The sequence below is a fragment of the Drosophila eugracilis genome, unplaced genomic scaffold (genome assembly GCF_018153835.1).
Source record: "Drosophila eugracilis isolate 14026-0451.02 unplaced genomic scaffold, ASM1815383v1 contig_2163, whole genome shotgun sequence".
Taxonomy (NCBI): Eukaryota; Metazoa; Arthropoda; class Insecta; order Diptera; family Drosophilidae; genus Drosophila; species Drosophila eugracilis.
Window position 1 is genome coordinate 438,949 of NW_024573048.1, and position 19,359 is coordinate 458,307.

The 19,359-nt window shown below is 38.8% G+C and overlaps 3 protein-coding genes across 10 annotated transcripts; all 3 read left to right on the top strand.

The window, feature by feature from the left end:
• The first annotated feature begins 89 nt into the window (after positions 1-89).
• Positions 90-8,402, top strand: LOC108103449 (NCK-interacting protein with SH3 domain). 4 transcript variants are annotated; one of them, XM_017208933.2, is made up of 10 exons: positions 90-526; positions 924-1,531; positions 2,966-3,243; positions 3,302-3,451; positions 3,509-4,708; positions 4,810-5,007; positions 5,073-5,181; positions 5,244-5,453; positions 5,566-5,738; positions 5,806-8,402. In XM_017208933.2, the coding sequence occupies exons 2-10, from the start codon at positions 1,528-1,530 to the stop codon at positions 5,995-5,997; spliced, it is 2,514 nt and encodes an 837-aa protein (XP_017064422.1). In that variant the 5' UTR covers positions 90-526; positions 924-1,527; the 3' UTR covers positions 5,998-8,402. The 4 variants fall into 4 exon arrangements, with proteins under 4 accessions (XP_017064422.1, XP_017064420.1, XP_017064423.1 ...); XM_017208931.2 differs by having other exon boundaries at positions 1,047-1,531; XM_017208934.2 differs by having other exon boundaries at positions 1,047-1,512.
• Positions 8,403-8,927: 525 nt separating this feature from the next.
• On the top strand, positions 8,928-14,749 carry LOC108103455 (ubiquitin-conjugating enzyme E2 H). Of its 3 annotated transcripts, XM_017208949.2 has the most exons (3): positions 8,928-9,193; positions 12,677-12,782; positions 12,846-14,749. In XM_017208949.2, exon 3 carries the CDS (start codon positions 12,945-12,947, stop codon positions 13,494-13,496), a length of 552 nt encoding a protein of 183 aa, XP_017064438.1. In that variant the 5' UTR covers positions 8,928-9,193; positions 12,677-12,782; positions 12,846-12,944; the 3' UTR covers positions 13,497-14,749. The 3 variants fall into 3 exon arrangements, with proteins under 3 accessions (XP_017064438.1, XP_017064436.1, XP_017064437.1); XM_017208947.2 differs by having other exon boundaries at positions 12,677-14,749; XM_017208948.2 differs by lacking the exon at positions 8,928-9,193 and adding an exon at positions 10,825-10,991 and having other exon boundaries at positions 12,677-14,749.
• A 130-nt stretch (positions 14,750-14,879) lies between these two features.
• Positions 14,880-19,316, top strand: LOC108103454 (EF-hand calcium-binding domain-containing protein 1). Of its 3 annotated transcripts, XM_017208944.2 has the most exons (5): positions 14,880-17,443; positions 17,557-17,899; positions 17,973-18,096; positions 18,167-18,526; positions 18,578-19,316. In XM_017208944.2, the coding sequence occupies exons 1-5, from the start codon at positions 17,332-17,334 to the stop codon at positions 18,695-18,697; spliced, it is 1,059 nt and encodes a 352-aa protein (XP_017064433.1). In that variant the 5' UTR covers positions 14,880-17,331; the 3' UTR covers positions 18,698-19,316. The 3 variants fall into 3 exon arrangements, with proteins under 3 accessions (XP_017064433.1, XP_017064432.1, XP_017064434.1); XM_017208943.2 differs by having other exon boundaries at positions 18,167-19,316; XM_017208945.2 differs by having other exon boundaries at positions 14,880-15,650; positions 18,167-19,316.
• The last annotated feature ends 43 nt before the right edge of the window (positions 19,317-19,359 follow it).

The following is a 19,359-nucleotide window of genomic DNA, read 5'->3' on the forward strand; positions in this document are numbered from 1 at the left end:
GACTTTTGATAAGATGCCTTCAGAAACGAAAGATAACTTTACTTATATAGAATTTATGCCTAGTTAACGTTATCGCAAAGTTAGACTAAAATAGCAAATTGTGAGTTTACAAAAGAATCATAACCAATTTAAAAAATAGATATATACATGTACGTATGTGCATAACGTTAAAAAAAAATTGCTAGCATTTAATAAAACCTTTTTTATGACAATAGCAACGGACCCCATTTATTTGCTTGCTCCTAAAATCGGTATTTTTATATAAACCACCGTGTGTAATGTCCTTTTCAGAAAATTTTAAATACTCTATAAAAATAAACGTTTTGCTAAACCTGAACGAAAATAAGCTTTTTCTTTATTTGAATGTAAGCGCCAAGTTAACGGCTTTCTCGATAGCAAGAATTGATAACGATACCATGCCGGCATGTCCCACCACTAGATAATAAAAAAAAAAACAAAGAAAAATAAGGAAATAAAAACAAGTGATTGGATAATGCTTGTTTATTGATTCCGCTGCTTTAACTTGGTAAAATTGTGAAGAGATTGTTAATGAAATTCGGAGTCATTATTTTGTGCTTGTGCGATCATTTGCAAGTTAAAAACGAAATATAAACAAACTCTAGTCACCGTTAACCCTTGTGCGCGTGTGTGAGCGTTTGTCTTGCGGCTTTTTTTTCTGGGTGTGGAATAAGTTGTTGTTTCCACAAACACTCATCTTGGCTTTACAACAACAATTTGTCGCTTAGCCTTCTTGCCTCGTTCTACGGACAGTGCTCTCTCTAAATAATAAACGTGTGATTAGTAAAGCGTTCTGTCGACTGTTACAGTTCTCCCTAGAAACTGGGATAACAATATAATGAAGATTATTCATAAGCTTTATTCTAAAATCGTTAAAAACGTCTTAAATGCTATCTTATTTATAGGAGGATCTCTTTTGTTATGTGCATTTATTAGTATATATGCTTTTAAATCATAACGAAAAAAATTGAACTTCTTGTTTATCTAAGTGTACTTTATGGAGTAATACTGTTCGCCTATTGCTCTAGTTTCACATCAGCACCCTATCCGCCGGCGACGAATAGACAGAGAAGAAAGGAAAACAAAAACAAGTGCATCGCATTTGGCGAGAGGGCCAGCATCATCGCATTCGCAACTCGCATCATCGAAATTAATCGAGTGAATTTATCATTCGCGTACCGCTGCCAAAGGCAACCATAACAAGTGATGGCGCAGCGGAACTAGCTGTCGCTTCAAAAGGACATCCAGCACAAAAAGGAACAGAGCAAGTGAGAAGAGGAGAAGGAAACACGCCCATTGGCAGGACCACAAAGGAAAAGAAAGATAGAGGATACTTAAACACATATGCAAACGTCCTTGGTTCATAGACGTCAGCAGCGGAAGTGGAGGAGCTAACAGGACGAAGGATAGGTGACGTCGCAAAACAACAAACAACAGGAAGAGTACAAAAGCAGCAGCAACAACAACAGCCGACAAACGCAATTAGAGTAAAAGGTGCGCCCAAAAAAGATGGGTAAGTGGGCGGGCATATTTCTCTTCACCTCCATTTTGTTGTTTCTATTGTCGCATTTCCATACATTATTTCCGCCTTTACTATGTATGTGTTGATATTTGTGTATGTGTGTATATGAGAGTCCAGCAGGTGCCTTTGACAAGTTCCGGAATCATTAGTCCTTTCAAACGGATCCTTACAGTTCCGGAATCCTTCAGGTATTTTAAAAAAGTAACACACGTATTTGTTATATTCATCATATTCTGGAAATATTCTTAGTATCGACCTTAACCATATAATATTTAAATCTCTTAAAAACAAAATCTAAATATGAATTAATTTCATATTATGATGTAGTGTAGTTTATTTAAATAAATCTTTATTGTGTTTTCATTAAACTCCTACAAAAATTTGTGATGATTAAGGGAGACATTACTTTAAAACAGTAAAAGTGTATTAATAATTTATTAATACCGCTATTCACTGTCTAATTTATGAACCGGTTCGCTCCTGCAAAGATATCCTGCGAGAAAAAGAGGGATATGCGCGCGCGTGGGGAGAGAGAGCTTCAGTAGGCGGGGCAGTGTAGGGGGCGTTGTGTTTTGAAATGGATTTGTTCGTGTTGAGATTTTTACACAAAGAAATAACATAAGCACGCAAAGAACATTTGATAAGATATTACCTATAAGTTATTAAACTTTAGTCTTTAAATATTGGGCATCGATGAAATTAAAGTCTTCCTATTTCTTGCAAATCAAAGAGATTTTAAAATTGGTATATATTGTTTGTATATTATGTAATTAAATAGTCACGATATTTGACATACTCTTATCCCTTAAAATCATGATACCTGAGCATTATGCAAACTAAATCGTTTTCAAAATTTGCCATTTAGCTTTAATTATTTTCGTCGGTGTAGCCAAGGCAGTGGAGAGCGCAGAAGCCACGTGGCTCTCTCGGGCGTGTTTGTGTTTGTGAGGAAAACAATGTAAGCTAAAAAGGATCAAAAGCGCAAGGCGTTGTTGCAGGGCCAAAAAGCAGCGCACAAAGCAGAAACGGGAAAGGCAGGAAGAGCGAGCTAGAGCAAGTGAAATATGAAAATTGCATTTTCCTTTTCCTGTGTGGGGGCGCTCTATTAAAAATTCCAGCAGCAGGAGTATCCTGTTGTGCGACTGTATGCGAGTCCTGCGGAATTCTGCAGTGCAGTTCAGTTTTCTTCAAATAAAAAAAAAATACAGAGTATACAAGGAGAAAAACTAAAGACCGTCGGCAGTCCGCATTTTGGCCCTCGGCAGTGAACTTAACATTTTTTTTGTTGTCGCCTGCTGCATTTTTTTCCCCGAGTGCTTGTGTGTAAGTGACGACGCCCTTAAAAATACAATGTTTTCAAATTTTTGAACTTCGAAATCATTTCAAATCATTTCAAATTGAACCCCCTTTGGATATAAATTTTAGCGACATCTGAGGCAGCACAAGGAAGTGGTGGTGGAGTAGGAATAGGAGCAAGTGAACACAGTGGAGGAGGTGGCAGTGATATTGGTTTAGGCATCGGCATCGAGATGCTCAAGGCGCTGTACGACTTCCAGGCGGTCTATCCCAAGACCATTAGCTTTGATGAGGGCGAGTACTTCATCCTATATCAGACGTCCGCCCGCCAGCGCAATTGGTGGCAAGTGGTCAGCATGAAGGGCAACATTGGCTTTGTGCCCTCCAATTACGTAATGAAGATTAAGGTGGGTGATACCCTAAAGCAGTGTTAAACACATTACTTACTTTACTTATCTTGGACAGGTGGAGCACGACTTCCTCATAAGCTTTCTGAACTCCTCAATAGAATCACTGGAGAAGTGCACGGAACATGAAATCAATGGAATTATGTCCAAGGACGAACTTCTGGACAGACTGCGTGAGAAGAAGCACACCATGGAGCGACTCTATGCAGTAAGTTTATGATAGCCACTGCATTTCAATCACTTACCTATAAATTATCCTGTGCAGGAGAGTTCCGAACGCGATGGTGACTCTTCACTCTCCTATTCGCATAGTTATAGTGACAAGGGTAGCCATCGGCACTCTCATCCCCATCCCACCCAATCCCAAACGCATCTCCATTCCCAACACAGACAGCACAGTCCACCGCCCAGCGGCAGTGTTGGCTCCCAGCGCCTGGACATGAGCAAGAAGAGTATGTCGAGTCCAGCGGTGGGCTCATCGTGTGGCCAACTTCAAAATCAGGGAATGATGGAGTCGCCCAGTATGGGTAGCATGCAGTTCCAGGGTAGTAGCTGTACCATCCAAACGCCGCAGCAGCAACAGCCACTCCCAGCACCGCCAGCACCAGCTCCATCGCCATCGCCAGCTCCAGCTACACCCACTGCAGCATCATCTAGCAAAGCAACCGTCGCAGGCGGGGATGTAGCGCAGGACAATAGTATCACTTCAGAGCCCTCGGAAACGACAACGACCACTACGACGACCAGCGAGGATGTGGTCACCACTTACAAAGAGACCAGTCAGATGAGTACCAGCCAGCAACACAAGCCGCCAAATGGCAGTACTGCCTCTGCATCCATATCCGCATCCGCCTCGGCCTCAGCATTACGCAGCACCGGCGGAAATGGCAACAGCAATGGTAGTACGGCTGCTTTGCACCATGAATTGCAGCAGGAGGAGGCAGACAGCGCGCCAGACAAGTCGGATGATGCAAGCGCCGTGCCAAGTGACGACGGTTGCCAAGCCAATGGAGACAGTGCTGACAATAGTCAGGCGCTAGACAGCATTGATAGTCCTTCGCATCGGCAACGTGGTCTTAGTCTGGGCAGGATTGAGGAGGGAGCCACAGGAGGCGGGCAGCTAAAGGTGGAGTCCTCGGATGTCTATCAGATTGTGGACGCCCTACGGCGAAACACAAACCTCAGCTTCGATCTGTCCTGCGAGGCGTTGCGCGTGGTGTTGACCAGCCTGGAGCAGCTATATAATGGGGCCATTAATCCGTACCTGGAGGCAGTTGCTGTCCATGTTACTGGGAAAGTGGCCACACCCAAGGAACTGCTGGGCATCACGCATGATGCTAAGCGACTGCAGTACCTCTTCGCCCAGCTGGCCGACTGCAAAAACGATACAGAGCAGCGCACCTGGATGCTCTATGAGGATGAGGAAGACATCATTCAGTTTCTCGAGGAGCTTGTCGAAATTCTGGTAGGAGTTATACAAAATTGCCAAAACTTATCACCTCTTTATGTTGCGGATTAAATTAAGTGTCAAAAAATATTATTATTATATTATTATATACCTTACAGATCAACGCTGATGAGAGCATTAGCTGCTACGAGATGTCCTGCGATCAGTACCAGATGTTCATAAACCTAGTGCAATACTATCAGATGGAGACGCGTTGGTCTATTAAACGGCTGCTGCTCAAGACCTTCACGGCTGCTTGCCACCTGGACTATATCATTGTTGACATATTACTGACCTCGGTGCTGCCACTGGAAATTGTAAAAAGAAACACGGACATAAGTCCCTCAAGGTCAACCTATATGTAACACATATTTCCCCACAGGTCGAGGACATGAAGACGCACTTCTCCAATTTGGAGCGTTTCAAGCAGCTAGTAAAGATGCTAACCATCATCTTTTCGCTTGGACAGCCAATGCCGGTGAATCATCAGGGTGAGATTTTGAAACTGACCATAAACATATAACTTTAATATTTCTGTATTTTGTTGCTGCAGATTATTTGGGAGTTCACTTTGCCAGCTTTTTGTTGGAAATCGTCGAGGGAAACAATCCTGAGCTGTTGGTAGACATGGTCATTGCATTGTTATTGGCCTTTAATCAACAATTCAGCGAACACACCTTTAATGTAATTATCGAGGGTATGCAGAATCTGCCATCCGCTAAGGTATTTACAGAGAAACTTCTGCTCCTGCTTAATCGAGAGGGTAAGCTTTGATTGTTTTGTGAATTTTATAACTATGTGCTAGCCTTGTTAAAAACAAGGTTATTACTGTTTTGAAAATATAGTAACGAAAGTTATTTTTAAATTACAACCAGATGACCCAACACGCTTGCTTAAGCATCCCAATGAGCATATGAACACCGTTCTACGAATGTTTATTGACATATTCAGCCATCCGGATACGGCGGGCATGTTCTACACGAACGACATAAAAGTGCTAATAGATATAGTGGTTCGCCAGCTGTCCGATTTGGATGCCGGCAGTTCGGTGAGTCTGCATGAATTCTATATATCAACTCATTTACAATATCTTTATATAACTTATCCGAAATCAGACGCGACCCTGCTACTTGGAGCTGTGCCGACGAATTCTGCGCAATACGAATTATCAGGAGCACCAGCACCGGAAGCATGACCTCATGAAGATCTTTACGCGCATCTTCTGCGAGGAGACAGAGTGCAGTGCCTCCGATCAGCAGCTAGTTCGGGAAATAGCCAATGAATTTCCGCAGCTGTTCAAGGCCTAAGCCCTTCAAAATCCATAAAACGGAAAAAACAAACAAACCAAAAAAACGGAGGGAAACCAAAATTGTAAAGCGTTGCTAGTGAGGCGAGCCGTCGAAAGCGAGCCAACCGTAAAATCTTAAATTATTTCCAATTTGATCAGTGAATTGTTTTGCATTTGTTAAACGTCTCGGTCTCGGATAGCCCTCAGAACTCAGAATCCCGAACTCAGAAAATAATGCATTTCGATCTAAGCCGGATCGAAAGGGAACACACAAGCGACTCTACATATATCTTATGAACATAGTCTGTAAGCAGGACAAATGTACTAGTTGCATGTGGAGTAGATGCAACCTCATAGAGAATGATACCCAATAGCGATATCTACGTATCCGTAAAACAGTTAAACAAAAAAAGGAATGGAAGCTATAGAATAGTCTTGACACTGAATTATCCCCAATTTAGGATGATTTCACTAATTTAGAATTTAGCCAGGGACAATTTTAGCAAGAAACTGAGTCAGAGATCAGCCTCACTTTTAAATTTTTGTAGTTATAATTTCCAATTTATTTGGAATTTAAAATTTTGAAAAGAAAAAAGAAAGGAAAAACGAAATCGTTTCATGAATAAAATATTTATAGCCTAATTATACACCTATAATGAAAATATACATTAATGACAAATGCGAATGAAACGTTAATTGCAATCTACAATTAAAAAATTGATATATATTAACGATGTATGACAAAAGCAAATTCCAAATCGATTCGAATGTAATGAGCGTATATTGTTAAATTTGTTTATATAATCTATGAGGTGGAGAACTAATCCGAACAGGAAATCATTGACAATTGTTAAAGCTCAAATACATTTTAATTGGAGGCTGAAAATTAAAAAAGAATTGAATGTAAGGACACCCATTTGCATTTCTCCCTCACTAAAATACACTCACACACACCGTGGCGTATGCATTTCATAGGGCTTTAAAAAATTCTGTATGACATTTAAAAGGTTAATTGCTCAGTAAACTCATATATTAATTTGTCGTACTAATTGTGGTGGCATAAACTGTTGCATACGTCACATTTTCTCTATATCTCTCTCACTATTTCTTAAGCTAAATATTGAAAACAAAGTTCCCAGCGGACCCTTTTGAAAAATCCGTAATTTAAATCATATTGGTTTTTGAGGGAAATATTTTTCTCTTCATCCTCTTTTTAAGCCATTAATTTGTATTTGTACGTTATTTAGTAGTTAGTTATGAAGTAGCTTAGGTTCCTCTAATTTCAGTTTTCATTAGTTATTTGTGAAAAGAAGATTCGCTGGGAATTGTTATATCTATATCTAAATAAACACATACACCCTTCTACAAACATAAATAGTTTTAGACAGATTTTATTGGCCTTCTCTTTGTTATTGTTACGTCACAGTTATCAATCTAAAAAAAAAAAGAAAAACAACGAAATTCAGATAAAAAGTAATAAGCAAAGAAAATTAACATTTTAACCCAGACTAGCAATGAAATAATGTTAATAAGGGCGGAAACCACATTGGATATTTATTTTTGATCGACTCTTTTAACATAAACAACATACATATATGGAAAATCTGCTATCATTCCAGTTTAATAAAAGCCACTTTAAAAAGAAGCAATAATCTTTTAAGTTGTCAAGCACGTCAGTTATCAAAAAGTGGTTTTGGAAACACTGCCTGTAGTATAGGAAGGAATTTGAATATCTCGCTTTATTCTGGATTAAAATAATAGTTAATGTAATTATAAAATTGCTGCTTTCATAATAACATCTAATGTGATTTCCCCCTTAAACTTTTCCAATTTCATTTTAAAATGATTATTTTGCGTTTGGGACGTACTCATTGTTTCAGTAATCAATTGTAATCAAAACGCATGAGCATGATATTAAAAGATAAATCTTTTCAAAAATTGTATTGGATCTGTTTTGAAAACTTAGAATTTGACAAGCTACTGATGCATGAACGAATTTAATTTGCTAAGTCTCATAAAGAATAGGGATATCTACGAACAGTTATAAACTAAACTAAATCAGAAACTAAAACCAATATTAACCACAAATTGTACCTTTCGATTTTGAATTTCAATAACATTCTCAAAAATTGCAAAATATACAAACCAAAAAAACAATAATGTACACGAAGCTGCAATAAAAAAAATTAATGTTTAAAAGTACTATGTTAACAAAAAATAAACACGTTTTAAGTCAAGCAAATAGATCTAATTTAAAAAATTGTTAACCTCTCATTTTTTTGACACGAAACTGAGATCCTAAAAACCGAAAACCAAACAAATTACAAGTTTTAATAAACGCATTCAAAATGTAACGAAACGAAATTGCAATTGTAAGAAACAAAAAAATTAAATAAATAAAAAATCCAAGTATATTAACTGTGATTACACTTTTTAATTCCTTGTAATAATTGTATTTTAAACAAAATTTCTTTATTTTGACGGGGAAATATCTTTCCGACGTATTTTTTGATGCTTCTAAATGTGGAAAAAAAATTTAATGAAATTTTGAAAAAATTAATTTTTGATTGTTAAAAATCCAAAATTTTCGAATATTTTTTCATGCAGTGTGCTTTTTTAGTTTTTATCATAAAAAATCGATTGTAATTTCTGACGTGCAAAACAGAATCATCAACTTTTGAAAAATAAGTTAAATACCGTACCAAATGGTCATCAAAGTTATCCACCAGTTGGTATTTTTTGGTATATTTTAAAAGTCCACGCTCTGCGTTGGGAGTTCTAGTTTTAACTGAAGATAATTTCTAAATGCAGTACAATACAAAAAATATTGTATATATATATATATATTTATTCAAACTAGCGTTAGATAGAGTTCGATTAGTACAGAAAAATAGTGCCCCTATTATCGATTAGCGATAGGGTCCGATGGGTCTAAGAACGCCCCCTCATATCGATATGTTAATATCGAAGAAGACTTGGAGTCGAGTCCCTTTCCGGAAAACAAAACAAAATTAATAAGTTAATTAGAGAAGTGTCCACGAAAATGCACAGCTCACGGTGATTAAACGGCAATGTGAAGAAGTATCGAAGTGTAAAAGTCGACGGAGGCTGCACGGCCAACAACACCATCCACCAGCAACAATAACAATACAAAACGGGAGACTACTGCAAATATATACACACACCAAGATATATCAAAATAAAAAGACGAAAAGGTACATAATATTCAAGAGGTGTATGTATGCATATCTGTTTGATAAAATGTAGAATTACTGCATTTAATTTATCACGGACATTTGTCAGTATGTGTGTGTATGTGAAAATGCGACAACAACAACAACAATGGCAGTTTGACCCCCGCACAGCTGTGAATGCTTTCCATCTCTTTTTGCTCATGAAGCCCCATCTCTTTCTGTTCATTTTCTCGCATTTGAATAATCAAAATCAAACTTCTAATTCTTATTTAGCTTATTTCCCTCTAACTGCATTTTAGGCGAGAGCCCTAAGCTACGAGTGTATGTGTGTGTTTATGTACATATCTATATATAATGATATTTAACTCCCGTTAATTGCAATCTTTTCTTTGTTATGCTATTGCCATCCCTTTTGCACGTCACCCTTCCCCCACCTACCCGAAAACTACGCACTTTGCTTTTGCAATGCTTATTGCGTTGTGTGTTTTCGTTTCTCCCTCTCCCTCTGTTTTGCGTTTTAAAAGTTCTTATCAGCGCAGTCAATTAAATGTGTGCTTAAAAGCAAAGTAATAAATGAGATGCATTTAAAACACAATTGCTACTTTTTGCTACCTCTCCCACACACACACACATGTGCAGTCAATGACCCAAAATACCTGTAGTTGAGTGTTAGGGATGTTGAAAATATACATATGTACGAAAACAAAATCCACAAAGATGTCTTCCTAATTTTTAACTTTGCTTTTGAACTCTTCGTTAAACCGTTGCATTTGACCTCGTTAATTCTCCCCCTTCAATTCCTTTTGGCATATGTACACATGTATGTATGCACATATGTATGTATGTATGTTCAATTTGTATATTTTGTTGCTAGGCTCCATACACACACAGAGTCACATGTGTGCAATTTTGAAGGGCATCGCCACTTCGGCTTTTAGTCTCTCTCTTTCCCTTCTCATTCTCTTCTGCTATTTCTCATTTAATTTTTTCCTAGTTTCATGTTGTTGTGGCTTTGCCTTTGCTGCATTTTACAGCTGTCGCTGTCCTTGATTATAGCTTTTCTTTGCTTTGCTTTGGGGCTCTCTTTTCGAATAATTTGTTGTTGCTCATCGCTTTGTTATTATAATTTTCCTTTGAAGCTGCACCGAAAAAAACGTTTGTAGAATAGAGTTAATATAACCATTTTAAACAATAAATACAAAATAATTAGGCTGAACAAATATTGAAAGCTCTTGCATGCTAAGATGTATTGTGGGCGAATATTTTTCGACATGTTCTCGTAATACATGTATTTGCAAAAAAATGTGCTTCCCTTTAAAACATTGCAACGAAATATTTCGAATCCGGGAATTCAATGGGTAAATGCGAAAATGAATATTTTTTTACGGCACACTTTTTCCATTAATTTTAAATTTTAGAAATTTTGAAAATGTTACCCGCAATTATCGTTTTTAATTTGATATGGGAAATTGTTCAGTGTACTGCACTCGCCATGCTTTTTCTCCGCCCCACAATTTTCCCCTTCCTTGCCCACACTCTCTTTTGCGCTCGCTCTCCCGATTGTCGCTCTCTGCTTTATGCTGGCGTCGCTGCCGCCTTCAGATGCTCGTGAGCTCCAACGTGCGCTGCTTTCTGCTTTCTGCTTTGGGGGCTCGAAACTCTGTTGCCAGTTAATTTTCAGTAACTAGTTGAAGTAGACAACAAAACGAGCGAAAACGAAAACACACTCAAACATATATGCAGATATATGTGCCTAAGGGAGAAGGAGGGCGAGCAACATCAATAACATCTCTATCGAAAACCACAACATTATTTGCAAGTAAATAACAAAGTTACAAAAGTATTTGCAAAGATAATCAAAAAAAAAATATATATATATATATTTGATAAGTGTGTGTGATAAGTTATTAAAACTTTTCAGTGAAATTCTTTTTAATATTAAAAATGAAGGAATTCGTATTTCAATATACCCCAATCCTCTCTTCCTCCAAGAAACAACAACAAAATCTTCAAATTGCAGCTGACTCTAATTTTTTAGTTGTTTGTTATTATTGTTTTTTAGTTGCTCAGTGATCATCCATGTTGATGCCTCACAGGTATAAACGAAAACGTGCAATCCTAAGTCTTACACAAAGGCAATGCAAATAAAAAGAGAAACAACAATAACTACGACAAGAAGCAGTATTACTTCGCTTATTGCGTACAGTAAAGCTATAACAACAACAACAGCCCCATCAATTCTCCTCCACACACAAATAACATACCGAAATCGAAAGAGAATTTCACAATTTGTTAAACTAACGAAGCCAAACCGTGGCAAAAAGACAGAAACGGAAAGACTTTTGATGTGGGGTGACCAGAAAGGAGGAGAACAAGAGAAGGGGGAGCCAACACACACACATGCAAAGTGCAAGAGAGTAACAGCAGTAACAGCAGAATTAGCTCATCCCAAAGAGTGGGAACGTGGTGAAGAGAGAGAGAGGAAGAGTCATAGAATGGGGAACAGTGGAGAAAATAGAAATATAAATTAAAAATTAATATGTCCATCGGTACGGATTTACCATGCTTAAAAATATAATTAATTAACCTTCTAAAGAAAAAAATTTAAAATTTAATTTGATTTACTTTCTTATGTTGTACTTTATTTATTTATATAATTATGATTTAGAACAGCTATTCTATTTTTAAAGGTTTTGCCTCAATTATCGAGTTAAGTATTTCAACTCCCACTGTACATTTGTTGATTTCAAGATTATGGTGGGGCTGCCTCTCTTTTTTTCTCTCTCTCTCTCTCGCTCTCCCAGTGACTTTCGAGCAACAACATTAAACAGCTGAGCTTGTTTGAAAACAACAGCCACCCAACCAACCAACTGGCCGCTAACCCCCTTCTACGGAAGGGAAATGGAATTGAAGTTGAAACGAAATCACCAAGAGCAAGTGAGTGGGGACAGTAAGAGAAAGAAAGATGGGGCAGGGGGCACAACATAACAGTACCCAGAAAGTATGCAGCATAAATCCACTGAGCAAATCCGTTTCGAAGGACAACGAATTTTGCAAATGGCAATGACGTATTAGAGAGTGGGCGAGAGAGCAGATAGGAGAAAGAGAGCGAACAAGCGGGAGTGGGTGGATTTTGGCGACGACGTCACAGATTGCTGACATAGTTTCCTCATTTAGGCCAAGTATGCATGTGCATGTTGTATATGTGTTTGCAAAAGCAAGAGATTCGCTGGTGACCTACATAACCATAAATATAAATATATATACTGCATATAGATAACTCAGAAGGTAACTCGACCTCCTCCAGATCAAATCGCCTGCTTTGGCGCCGCAGTCCCACTTGACTTAGTCCGATTTTTTGGCGGAATAATGCATTTGTAATAAAAAAAACTTTTAAAAACCAAAAACATTAAAAAAAAAACATGGTGTTTTCATTCTGAAGCAAAGCATCATACTTATTTACAAATTTTGTGCTTATCCTTTATTTATTTATTATTCTTGCAGGCAGTACACTTTTTGATCTGGACGGTGCCAGTGGTGTTGACGAATGCGGAGCAGTTCGAGGAAGGCGGAGGAGCAGCAGCAGGGCCACCGAAAGCAGGAAGCGGAAGTAACAGAATAGCAATATATTTAAAAGGATCAAAAATATAACAAAAAAAAATCACCACCTTAGCCTTAGTGAAAGACAACGAGGACACGACCACTCCAAAACCAAATCAAACCAAACCAGTCAAATCAAAAGCCAGACAACTCCAATCCCAAAACCAACAAAATGTCTTCGCCCAGTGCCGGAAAGAGACGCATGGACAACGATGTGATCAAGCTGATTGAATCGAAGCACGAGGTGACGATCCTGGGAGGCCTAAATGAGTTCCACGTCAAGTTTTTCGGTCCAACGGAGACGCCATATGAGGGTGGCGTATGGAAGGTGCGCGTCTACCTGCCCGACAACTATCCCTTCAAATCACCGAGCATCGGTTTTGTGAACAAGATCTACCATCCGAATATTGACGAATCATCTGGGACTGTGTGCCTGGATGTTATCAATCAGGCCTGGACGGCGTTGTACGATCTATCGAACATATTCGAATCGTTCTTGCCACAGCTCCTCACATATCCCAATCCGGTTGATCCGCTCAATCGGGATGCGGCCGCATTGTACCTGCACGAGCCGGAGGAGTATCATCGCAAGGTGGCCGACTATGTGCAGCGGTATGCCACCGAGGATGCGCTGCGGGCGGCGCAGCAGGAACGGGAAAGTAGCGACAGTGAGTCGAGCATGTCCGATTACAGTGAGGATGAGGCCAGGGACATGGAGTTATAATATCGGTTGGACCGCCAGCCTACGGAACTACCGCTACCACTAACACTGACAACAGCCTAATACAAACGCTTCGAAACCCCATTTCCCGCCCCCACTATTTCTTAAAACCAAGCAAACATACAAACACAATTTCACAAGGGCCCTTCAGTTGGCGACGAAAAAAAAGCAACAATAGATATATATATATAAATGTATATATATATATCTATCTATATATATAATTGATAAATGATAATTGGATTTTAAGATAGAAAGTGATTCGATGATGGCGTGTGATGATCTGCGCACACACGCACGTACATACATATATATATATATATATATATATATATATTCATATAATCATATATATATATATATAATGTAAGCAGAAAGTAAAACAAGATCTAAAAAACTCTTAGTTTAGCCATCAGTAGCTGATAACATAATGGATTGGAGTAAGGATCGTAACCGATCATAACCGATCATAACCGATCATAACCGATATATAGACCACACAAAAACGGAACGGAGGAGAACAAAATGGAAACAAAACCAGAAACAAAATACAAACAAGATAAAATACAACAGATAACAGAGATAAATGCATGGTTGCAAACGTAATTTAAATGGTTATAGTAAGTGCACCATGCAATACGATATATGACGTGAAATTGCTTTTGGCCTTGATCTGGCATTAAACAGACGTCAAATGCCCGTTCTTTAGAGTTTAGCAGTGGAGTAAAAGTTGATAGTAGACGTATCGTAAACACAAGTACCACCATTATACAGAAGTTTTTGGAAAACCCACACAAATACCACTCGATGATAACCCTATCCAGAGGAAAAGCCTAAACTACCGCTTAAATTGATCAACGACAAATTATGTGTTTTGTTCTCCCCCAGCTTTATATGTATTTTTTTATGTTTGTTTTCTTTAAATTTGTGTTTTATTAGAAGTTTTCATTGTCAGCATATATGTACACATTATATATTTAGAAATTTGTAACTGCAGAATATCACCTGACTTGGCAGCATTGTCTCTGCCCAAAAACAGAATGAAAAAAAAAACGATCTAAACTAAATAGAACTGAATAGAAAACCAAGATAAATTCTAGAGGAAGCCCTTGGATACGATTGCGTGGAACAGACAAAATAAACGTTGCAGTTCTTTTTCTTGTTAATTAATATTATTATACGGTTATTATGTAATATTTTAAAATAGGATTCGAATTGATCGTGTAATTAAATGCATAATTCTTATGTCTAACTTATGCAACCCGTGTTTAAGGCAAAATCAACTCTGATATTTTTTTTTTTTTTATATTATAATACATTTTGCTTTTACACCATATTAACTTGATTTGTTCAATCCCCTTGTCTTTCTCTTTGTCTCCTCCCTATCTCTCTCGATTTAAAATTGTTAATCAAATTGAATGACAGATTAACAGGGTGTGATTTTTAGAGGGGTCTTAAGTGAAATCAAATGAAAGTGCAGATATATAGACATTACCGATCTACTGTACTATGTACTAACACTATATAAATACTTACGCCTAAGTCTAACAGCAGAATTAATGATTAATATCTGATAGTTGTACATAAGTTACATACACACACACACACACACACACACACACACACACATACAAAAACACACACATCATATATATGCCGATATCTATCAGGAAACACAATAATTGAAAACGTAATTCAAGCAATCGAAATCAGATGGAAAGAAAACCCCCATGGACGAGGGGGGACAAAAATGATTAAAAATATTAAACGCAAAAAAAAACGAATTAAAAATATAAAAACATGTTGTTACAAACAAGTGAAATCTAACAAATAAAAAAAAGGAAACGAAAGAAAAGAAACAGTTTACGCCCATTTCTTTGGCCTTGTTTTGTCAATAGTTTGGTTTTTCACCTGGCGCCGCCCCTCCAATACACCCATTGGTCCCACATTGCTCCTTACCTAGTCCAACTGACAATGGCTGCGGATTGTCAACGCCTTGGAAACTGGTAGAAAGAGCCACGTTTGTTGATTTTTTCTTCTGCTTTTTTGTTTTCCTTTGTTTTGGCCCAAGGGCCGAGGGACACAGTTTAACGCTCCTGCGTGGAGTTAATCGGGCAATCAAAACAACAACAACAGTCAGGAGCCAGGAAAACATGGGTATCTACTTTAAAGATCTATAAAAACCTAGAAAAAGCAACAAAAACAACCAACAACGTTTTGTGTGTGTGTGTGTGTGTGTATATCTGTGTTGAGCTGTAATTACTCCTGGCGTTTCCACAATTGCCATAGCATACTTTCCAGCGTTCTGACAAAGTGCACCAAGTTGCAAAATAGTTGGAAATCAAGTTGTTCCTCGGCATTGCAGGCTAAATTTCATTTGAGGTCGAAGGGGGAGTTTTACCAAAAAGTCAAATACATTGAAGTTCCACGGATGCACTCGGCAAGGGCTATAAAATACGTTCTTTATCCAGGTGTACTTCTGCCGGTGATGTAATGGCAGTCACATTGCGTTTACTTGGAAAGCCAACAAATATCCCTTGCCTGGTTTTCCCCCTTTTGGGCGTCCTGGAATGTTTAGAAAACCATGGCGAAATATTACTAAAAATCAATAAGGTTTTTCAATTGATTGGGGAATTTAAAGTGGCTTAAAAATAGGAATTTATGGAGCTTACCTCTTGTTATTAATTAAAAAGCTATCCAAGACATGACATTTATGGACCATAAATGTAGTAAAGAAAATTTGGTTAGCCTCTTAGTTTGTAATTTAATATTAATCCAATCCGTATTAAGCTTAACTATTTTGTAATTAATATTACACAGCTTATTACTTAACCTGCTATCTTCCACGTAAAAATCCGTGTCCTAACTGGTATAGATCCCTTCGTTTGGCTTGCCAATCGCGACTGAAGAGCATCGAATAGCATTTTAAGCGATTGCCCAGAAGTCAAAACAGGCAAAGACAAAGCCCGTCATGGTCTTTTGTCATATGTAATTGGGGGTATACGATACATACGTTCACGGGAAGTTGCATTTTTTTAAGGAGGAGCACTGTGTGCATTCCGTTGATGGACTGCCAGGTCCAAACATGTTTGATTTATTTGCCCCATCAGTGGTCGAGTGTGGGTGGCAAACCAATCCCGTGTTCGTGTCGCAACCGGGCAACCGATATCAACAAATCACATGAAACCGTATGCCGTACATAGGAACGGGTCTAGACAGACGGTTTTCGAGGGCCGTGGCCCAGGCCCAGGCTCAGCCCCAGGAGCATACCCACCACGTATCCCTCAACCCAATTGGATCCAAATGGAAATGCTAATAAAATTATAGTGTCTAAGGCGGAGGCGCTCATAAACAGACAGATGGATCGACATAGACAGACAGGTCCCAATGCTCCTCTACTTATATGGGTAATCACAAGATAATAACATTTTTTCTCAAAGGCAGCACGACACAACGAAACAAAACAAAACAATAACATTGTAGAGTGCAGTATAAGCGCAGATTGAAATCAAAGTGAACACAAAAGTAAATGAATGCACTCTAAGAAACATAAAGAACTACTATAATATATTATAAATACTTTTTTGGGCATACAAAACGAAACGTCTATAATATGATTTTAGCACTGTTTTTAAAGAAGCCAACTAAGATTGATGCTGTAACAAGAATAGTTTTCCAAACGATATGAAATTTCTATATGGATGGAAATTTTGAAAACTCAATATTAGCTATTGGTTTCTCTCAGTGCATTTGAAACGAAATAGCCGGCTGAAACAATTTATGGGCAGAATGTGAACGCTATTACCCATTTCAATGGGCCACGAATGTAGACTGGGGTATGGGTTATGGGGCTCGTATGTTTGTGTGGAGCGCATTTGCATTTCAGGCCTTTTGTTTGCTCTATTCCACATACATAGTTGAAGGGCTTTTCTGGCTAAACTTGATGAGGAGTATGTATGGACGAGGGAGTCAGGGTTGAGCGTGTCGACTTTGACACATAAAGTAGCAACCCAACACAGACACAGAGACACGCACCCATGTAACTGGCAATTTTTGGTTGCAGGCAAGGCGGGCGCCGGAAAGGGTCGTTCACCAACACCGACACCCAATCGGGATGGTGGGGCGGCAACGGGGGGTGCTGGTAGTGGTGGTGCAGCGGCACCCACAACAACTGGAGGCACCACTGGCGTCGCCAGATCCACACTACATGCCAACAAAACGATACTGAAAACGGTATCCGTATTCCTTGCCAGCGGCAAGCGCAACTCGAGCAACCAACAGTCGAAGGCCGCCGCAGCTGCTTTGCAGAACAAACGGCAACAGCGGCAACGGAGGATGGATGAGCTGAGCGGCAAAGTCAATCCAAAGCTGCTGGACAGTCTACGAAAGAAAACGCGCTTTACCAAGTAAGTTTATATATATATCTATTCGTATCTAAAATAAATAGCTAACTTTAATTATCAAATGGCGATCAACCAGGGACGAATTAGATGCTTTGTGCCGGATATATCGCAAACTGGTATCCAATTGTCAGTATGCGGCAAAGACTCTGGCTTCTAGCTCCTCAAGTGCGGCAATTGCAAAGCCACATGCTGCCGTGGAGGTAATTAGTACAAGTTTCGCCCGTTCCTCAATGAAATATCACATTTTTTATGTTATATGCCCCTCTTCAGGGTATCGACCGCATTGTGTTCCGTGAGCTGTTGCATAGTACCTTTGACATCGTCACCGAGGAAATCTTAATGGAGCGCATCTTTTGCAGCTGGGACAAGGCCCATGAGGGATTGCCTCTTCGTTTGGAGGGTTGGCTAATTGGGCTTTCAACTTTTCTGCGAGGCACCCCGGCGGAAAGAGCTACCTTTTGCTTCCGGGTTTACGATCTAAATACCGATGGTTTCATCACAAAGGACGAAATGTTCACGCTGCTGAGGAATTGTCTGATCAAACAGCCGCAGGACGAAGATCCCGACGAGGGGGTCAAGGATCTTGTGGAGATTGTCCTCAAGAAGTTTGACCTGGACAAGGATGGCAAGGTGGGTGTAATTGAATTGTATAGTTTCAAGAGATTATTACTTCGATTTCAGGTATCCCTGGAGGATTTTATGGGCACCGTTACAGCTGAACCATTGTTAATCGAGGCCTTTGGACAGTGCCTTCCGACAGACAGTGCTGTGGTTTCTTTTTTCTCAACGCTGCAGGTGTGATCTGCTTTAGCATCTTGATATCTTTGAAATTGTTATAATTATCATCTATTAAATACAAGTTAAAAACACGGTTAGAGATATTTGAATGTTCTTTCATTTTATTAAGGTACTTAAAAGTTTCGTCTAAAATGATGGAGTAACTAAACTATTTCACAATATTCTACATATTCAATAGCTTTTTTGGATAGTGAACTTAGCTGTCTAGTAAAACATAACAAATACTGAGTTAATATAGAAACTATTTATTGTAACTTAAAAGCTCCCACATAAATCGCAGATGAACTGGTGTCCCCTATAAATAGGCACAGTTAAAGCGAGTTCGATTTCTCGGGACTGGTTAAAGAATAATTGCTGCTAATAGTTAACTGAGGTGACCCCGACCCACGGCTAGAGTGCAATTGGCTGTTGGAAACCTGTAATTGGCACCGTATCCACATTTGGATCATTCCAGAGATGGATGCCGCGGATGAGATGAGCCGTCAAGGCGTCATATTTATGCAAGCGTCAGACGGTTGAAACAATAAGCCAGTCAACCGGTCCGGTAATGTGAGCTAATTTATTCGATTAGCCAGCCGCATCCACAACTAAACAACCTATAGCCGCCATATGGTACACACGCTGACTTGCGAATTGTCACGAATCTTGTTTATCTATTGAATGCA

Coding starts and splice junctions, on each gene's coding strand:
- LOC108103449 (XM_017208933.2), top strand. Junction 5,008..5,072: donor CGGTGCTGCCACTGGAAATT/GTAAAAAGAAAC, acceptor ATTTCCCCACAG/GTCGAGGACATGAAGACGCA. Junction 5,454..5,565: donor GCTCCTGCTTAATCGAGAGG/GTAAGCTTTGAT, acceptor AATTACAACCAG/ATGACCCAACACGCTTGCTT.
- LOC108103455 (XM_017208947.2), top strand. CDS start 12,945: ATGTCTTCGCCCAGTGCCGGAAAGAGACGCATGGACAACGATGTGATC.
- LOC108103454 (XM_017208943.2), top strand. CDS start 17,332: ATGGGTTATGGGGCTCGTATGTTTGTGTGGAGCGCATTTGCATTTCAG. Junction 17,444..17,556: donor CTGGCTAAACTTGATGAGGA/GTATGTATGGAC, acceptor TTTTGGTTGCAG/GCAAGGCGGGCGCCGGAAAG. Junction 18,097..18,166: donor AGCCACATGCTGCCGTGGAG/GTAATTAGTACA, acceptor GCCCCTCTTCAG/GGTATCGACCGCATTGTGTT.